This window comes from Ostrea edulis, chromosome 2, assembly GCF_947568905.1.
Source record: "Ostrea edulis chromosome 2, xbOstEdul1.1, whole genome shotgun sequence".
NCBI classification, from domain to species: Eukaryota; Metazoa; Mollusca; class Bivalvia; order Ostreida; family Ostreidae; genus Ostrea; species Ostrea edulis.
In genome coordinates this window covers 108,918,216-108,925,715 of record NC_079165.1, presented here as the reverse complement: position 1 = coordinate 108,925,715, position 7,500 = coordinate 108,918,216, and the positions used below count along the sequence as shown (strand labels likewise).

Here is a 7,500-nt window from a genome sequence, read left to right as displayed (position 1 = left end):
TATTTAATTTGATAAAAAAAATGGGTTATGGTTTCTTATTTGCCCATTTTATTCATTCAACTCTCTCATGTATATGTACATGTAATATCAAGACAGAAGAACAAAGACAAAAAACTCCTGAGTTACTCATTTGTCGTAATTGAAAAAATGCTTGTAATCACTGAATGAAAGAATTTCATAAAATTAACTTAGTATTTACCATAACCCTTAAGGTAAGGTTTGCGACATTTTGACATGTAGCGAACAAAGTCATGTTGCATATCAGTATGTTCAGTAGGAATTTATCTTTTAAAAAATGACCTTTTAAAAAATACCCCGTGTTGTTTTTTGACCAGATGGTCTTAATTTTGTGATGTTTTACATTTTCGGGATCTTTGTACAAAAGGGAATACGAGTGGTATAAAAACTAGAGGAGGCAAACTTATGGGGTAAAAATCTGGTAGAATTTTTTAAAAGAGTATTATGTATCAGATAATACTACTTGGTAAAGGAATTGTATTTCAAAACACCAAAAATAGCACTTTTTATATATTGAATAGAATTTAAATATGCAACAAAAAATTCATATTGAGCAGCTTTACAAGGTATATGTCAGAAAAAGTTCACTTTAAACATAATAACTGGACCATAAACATTTAAGAAAGCATATAAACTTACTATCTACCGGGCTTTGTCTCCATGGTAACAGATTAAAAAGAAATATTTCATTGATGCGATTTGTCACTTTGTTTATAATAGTACAACTTTTGAAGGGTGCATTGAGGATTTTCATTACCAAAATACAATTCCAGCCCATAAATGATATTCATATTTATTTGTCAAGTATTGTAATATCACATTTATTATAAATTAAGATGTTGGTTTTTTGTTTTGTTTTTCTAAATCCAATAACAAATTAGCTGATTGTTTCATACTCATTTTAGACAAACCAACTACAAGTGTTACCCCATCAAGTCCTTACGTGATCAAAGAAGGTGATACAGCAGTGATCTATTGTGTAGTGACAGACGCTAACCCCAACACTGGGATCACATGGAGCTGGACAAAGACAGGAAACTCTACTGTACTCTACACGGGTCAGAACTACACAATTCCTAACATACAGAGAGGACAGAGAGGAACTTACCAGTGTACAGCTACAAACTCTATAGGGACTTCTCTACCAGCCACAGTAATGGTGGATGTACAATGTAAGTACAGTTGTCTTAGATTGTGAAATTAGCAATAAGTTATCTCAGAATTTCCCATCAGCCAATAGAAAGAAACACTTATGCAGACTAATTAACTTTATTTGTTACAAGAAATGGAAACTTTGAGAAACAAAAGCAGATGGGGGAATTAGCTAATATATTATATTTATTCCAGACAAGCCAACTATAAGTGTCACCCCCACATTTGTTATATAAGGATGGATATTAGCTTGTATCATTCATGTATATCTGATAACAATTAGCTGATTGTTTCATGCTCATTTTAGACAAACCAACTACAAGTGTTACCCCATCTAGTCCTTACCAGATCAGAGAAGGTGATACAGCGGTGATATCGTGTGTAGTGACAGACGCTAACCCCAACACTGGGATCAAATGGAGCTGGACAAAGACAGGAGACCCTGCTGTCCTATACAGGGGTCAGAACTACACAATTCCTAACATACAGAAAGGACAGAGAGGAACCTACCAGTGTACAGCTACAAACTATATAGGGACTTCTCTACCAGTCACAGTACAGGTGGATGTACAGTGTACGTACAGAAAACATAGCAAATTTTCCTATAGAATATCTGAAGACCATTACTTACATTTGATTTTTAGTATAGAATCATAATACTTAAAAATTGTGCATGTATTTGGATTGGCGAATTAAATATTTGATTAATCAGCACTCTGTCAATAGTCAGGTGCCCTATAGTGATCAGCCTGTGTGTGAGTGCACGTTGGTTATTCTTACAGCTATTGAATTGAAAATTTACATATGGTGGAACCCCGTTATTACGTTTCTCATTTTTACAAAATAAAACAAATTAAAATCCACCTATGACGTCATTCTTTTGTTCGAACACTCCATTATTTTTCAGGAATGGAGTGTTCGGAAAGTAGGTCAACCTTTATACAAGTAGATATAAATGCATGCAACAAAAGAAAGAAAAACGTAAGACATGATTAAAATGCACAAAGTTTAGTTTTTATTAAGGTGGATTTTAAGTGGGTCAATGTACTCGTATCACTCCATTCCTTAAAAGCAATGGAGCGATACTCGTACATTAACCCTTACGTAATACCAGCCTTACTGGGGGCAGTGCAATAAACATTGGGACCAAAACAAACCATCTAGGTATTCCACATGGCACCCCCCCCCCAATTATGGGTCTCACAGAGACCTGGCTCACAGGTTCAGACAGAGATAACCCTATCATCAGTGCACTTCTACCCCCTTGTTACAACATCAAACACAATCCTTGCATGTCCCGTGTTGGAGGAACAGCTGTCATTCATATGTCTAACCTCAATGTTAAACTTACATCAGACACTTATTCTATGGAGTCATTTGAGGTATTGGACTGTAGTGTGAATGCTACTCAGAGACTACGTTTGTGTGTTGTATATCGTCCACCTCCTTCTAGAGGCAACAACTGCACAGTGAAGCAGTTTTTCAGAGAGTTCCCTGCTTACCTTGAACAATTGGTTTCATGCACTACCTTTCTACTTATCGTGGGTGATTTCAACTTGCATATTGAAAATTCCAGTGATGTTGATGCTGCTGCATTTCTCTCTGGTGACATCCTTTGGCTTCCAGCAACATGTCACTCAGAGCACCCATCGCTGTGGCCACACACGGGACCTTGATCTATCCAGGTCAGTGGACTCTCTTGTGCTTACCATACTTGCTGAGGACCATGGCTTCCTGGGTCATTTCCCTGTGTTTGTGAATCTCTCGATGTCCAAATCCCAGCTGCCTAAACAGTCAGCGACTTATCGCAAGGTCAAGGCCATTGACCTCAGTGCTCTCAGTCAAGCTGTCACTATCTTCACTTTGTACTCATCAGCGGCGATCGAGATGTCACTCACTGACTTCACAGAACTCTACAGCAGTGAACTCTCTTCCATTATGGACTCGCTCGCACCACTCAGAACTCGCACAGTCACCATCAGACCAGAATCTGAGTGGTACAGCAGCTCTATCAGAGAGGCGAAGCAGAGACGCAGACAAGCTGAGAGACTGTGGCGCAAACCAGGACTCATGGTACACAGAGAGATTTACATTCAGCGCAGGGAAGAGGTGAACATACTCATTGATGCGGCTAAGCTCCAGCATTACAGGACTTTGGTGCATGATAACAAAGGTGACAGTAAGCAGCTTTTCAGAGTGGTCAACAAGCTGCTTTGTAGGAATTTCACCACTCCATTGCCTGCCGACAAATTACCATCAGATCTGGCTGACATGTTTAGTGGCTTTTTTGTGCATAGAATTACACGAATTCGCAGTTCCATTACATGTCACAATCCACTTGTTGACCTACCAGCACTCGACGATGAAACTGGACTCAGTCACTTCCAACATGTTACTGTGGATGAGGTCATAAAGTTGATTAGGTCATCTGCCAACAAGAGCTGTGAACTGGACCCATGCGTACATCCCTTGTGAAGCAAGAAATCACAGCTCTTGCTCCCATCATCACTTCTATCTTAAATAAGTCACTTGAGAGTGATTCCGTCCCAACATCTTTCAAAGGGGCAATTGTGACACCAATTCTGAAAAAGGCTTCACTGAACCACGAAAATTCCTTCTCAAGATTGGGGTTCTTCCTTTACTTTTGCATTTTTCTTTAGACACAGCTACGTCGTCTTTAAATGCAGAACTTTCTCCGTGTGATTCTTGAATTTCTTCGTTACATGTACTAGGCCGAGGCTTCTATTTTTTACTAAGTCTAAAATGCTTTAACCCTCGTTTTACCGCCATTTTGATTGCTTTCAAACGCTGTTTTAACCGAGACTGAAAACTATTTATTCAGACTTCCGATCCCGATTACAAAATTTACTGGATGCCCATTTTTTTTCCACTCGCAAAAATGCGACTTAAATATAATCACTAGTCGCAAAATCGATTTTCTGGTCGCAAATGCGACCGTTTTACTCGCAACTTGGAGCACTGTTACATGTAAATATCTGTAATTTTTCATGTTCTTATCCCTTTTCGTTTTTCCTTGTGTAAGATACATAATGTTTTGATAAGTGTTGGTTGGGAACTAAGCAATTTCATAATTTCCATCACCATATGCCAAATAGACAAGAAATGAAAAAATGAATTTCACTAAAATTAACTCCTATTGATTCAATATATCAGGTTTTGAAAAAGATTCAGAAAATAGTATATACAACAAACACAATAGAAAAAGTTGACAGACAATCTGATCAAACATTCTCTCTGACTTGTATGAAGGTTTATGTCAAATTCCTAAGACATTTCTAGAAAACAGTCACTGACATTTACATCAGTGTGAGTATATATATGGTATTGATATTGATATTGAACGATTAAAGTTCAGTCAATTCATGACCCCAGGGCTAGGGTGATGTCTTACTGTGGGGTCAAAAAAATTTTGTTTGGATCCGAATAAAGAGGGTAATTCTTTTTTTTTATATTTTCTGAAGAATAGCAAGACCAAAGTGGCTCAGTTGAACAAATGTGTCCCATACTCATCTTGTGTTGGATTTAGCATCCAATTATATCTTATTTGTATTACAAGTACATGTTGTCACGACTGTCAAAGGCATATAATGCATTTGACCTTACATTTATCATGCACTGTTTGTGGTTACTCACTGTTTTAGGTTAATTATAAATAATTTCGACCATATCCATGATGTACGTTTCTGGTATATTTGTCTTTTTGTAGATAAACCAATAGTACATCTAAACTCATCCAATCCCTACCATGTAACAGAACATAGGGACGCTGTGATGATATGCTCTGTGATTGATGCTAATCCCAGCACTGGAATCACATGGACATGGAAGAAGACTAATAATTCTGTGATTCTGAGTCGTGAGGCGACCTACACAATACCAAGGATAACCAGAGATAAGGCTGGGGACTACAGTTGTGCAGCTAATAACAGTATAGGGACATCTAATCCAGTTACAGTACAAGTAGATATACAATGTAAGTACTGATATCTGTGTACAATAAACAACACTATAGGGATATCTACACCAGTTACAATACAAGTAGATGTAGAGTGTAAGTACTGATATTTGTGTACAATAAACAACAACATAGGGATATCTACACCATTTACAATACAAGTAGATGTACAGTGTAAGTACTGATATCTGTGTACACTTAACAGTACTATAGGCACATCAACACCAGTTACATTACAAGTAAATGTAGAATGCAAGTACTGTTTACAATTAACAACACTATAGGGACATCAACACCAGTTACATTGCAAGTAGATGTACAGTGTAAGTACTAATATCTGTGTACAGTTAACAACATTATAGGGATATCTACACCAGGTACAGTACAAGTAGATGTACAGTGTAAATACTGATATATGTGTACAGTTAACAACACTATAGGGATATATATTTTCCAGTTACAGTACAAGTAGATGTACAGTGTAAGTACTGATATCTGTGTACAGCTATAACAACTATATAGGGATATCTACACCAGTTACATCACAAGTTCATATACATTGTAAATGTACGTACTGATATTTGTTTAAAGTAAACTAATCTATAAGGATATCTACACCAGTTACAATAAAAGTAGATGTACAATGTAAGTATTGATATCTGTGTACATTTGAAAACACTATAGGGATATCAACACAAGTTACAGTACAGGTAAATGTACAATGTAAGTACTGATATCTGTGTACAGTTAACAACACTATAAGGATATCTACACCAGTTAAAATACAAGTAGATGTACAGTGTAAGTACTGATATCATTGTACAATAAACAACAATATAGGGATATCTACACCAGTTACAATACAAGTAGATATACAATGTAAGTACTGATATATGTGTACAGTTAACAACACTATAGGGATATCTACATCAGTTACAATACAAGTAGATGTACAGTGTAAGTACTGATATCTGTGTACAGTTAACAACACTATTGGAATATCTACACCAGTTACAATAAAAGTAGATGTACAATGTAAGTACTGATATCTGTGTACATTTGACAACACTATAGGGATATGTACACCAGGTACAGTACAAGTAGATGTACAGTGTAAGTACTGATATCTGTGTACAGCTAACAACACTATAGGGATATCTACACCATTTACAATACAAGTAGATATACAATGTAAGTACTGATATCTGTGTACAATAAACAACAATATAGGGATATCTACACCATTTACAATACAAGTAGATCTACAATGTAAGTACTGATATCTGTGTACAGTTAACAACACTATAGGGGTATCTACACCAGTTACAGTACAATTAGATGTACAATATAAGTACTGATATCTGTGTACAATAAACTACAATATAGGGATATCTACATCAGTTACAATACAAGTAGATGTACAATGTAAGTACTGATATCTGTGTACATTTGACAACGCTATAGGGATATCTACACCAGGTACAGTACAAGTAGATGTAGAGTGTAAGCACTGCTATCTGTGTACAATAAACAACAATATAGGGATATCTACACCAGTTACAATACAAGTAGATGTACAATGTAAGTACTGATATCTGTGTACATTTGACAACACTATAGGGATATCTACACCAGGTACAGTACAAGTAGATGTACAATGTAAGTACTGATATCTGTGTACAGTTAACAACACTATAGGGATATCTACATCAGTTACAATACAAGTAGATGTACAATGTAAGTACTGATATCTGTGTACAGTTAACATCACTATTGACATATCTACACCAGTTACAGTACAAGTACTTTTTACAAATATTGACAAACGTTTTATTATACAATATTTACAAGAATGCAATTTTTACAGAAAAATTTGAATATTTTTATAATATAACTGTTTATATACATGAAATTATTTGTATTTGTACCTGTTTATGTATTTTTAGGTCACCTGAGTCTCTCAGGTGACCTATTGCCATAAATCTTCATCCGTCGTCGTTGTCATCCGTTAACAATTTTACATTTTTAACTTCTTGAAAACTATAAGACCATTTGTTACCATTTTTGGTGTAAAGCATCTCTATAATAAGAGAAATATATATTGTGAAAATTATGACCTTACCACCCCCGTGGCCTTATGGGCGGGATCAAATATGCTAAAAAAGGCAATATTTTCAAAAATCTTCTCCTCTACTTCCACAGATCTCGGAGGAAAATTAATTGCATGGTTATGATATTCATGAAGACCTGTATCAAGTTTGTGAAATTCATGCCCACTGGGTCAGGGGTTCAGGCCTTAGGGCAGGGCCAATATGACCATATAGTAAAGATTTATAAAATCCTAGAAAATCTCC

At 36.1% G+C, this 7,500-nt stretch overlaps 1 protein-coding gene across 1 annotated transcript in view; it reads left to right on the top strand.

Annotated features, from left to right (window-relative positions):
* The window catches only part of LOC130051559 (contactin-4-like), a 50,926-nt gene that overhangs the window by 32 nt on the left and 43,394 nt on the right, over positions 1-7,500 (top strand). Inside the window, exons 2-4 of the mRNA XM_056153577.1 lie at positions 924-1,190; positions 1,478-1,744; positions 4,898-5,164. Coding sequence (XP_056009552.1) covers positions 924-1,190; positions 1,478-1,744; positions 4,898-5,164 — 801 coding nt within the window. The remainder of the gene's footprint in view (positions 1-923; positions 1,191-1,477; positions 1,745-4,897; positions 5,165-7,500) is intronic.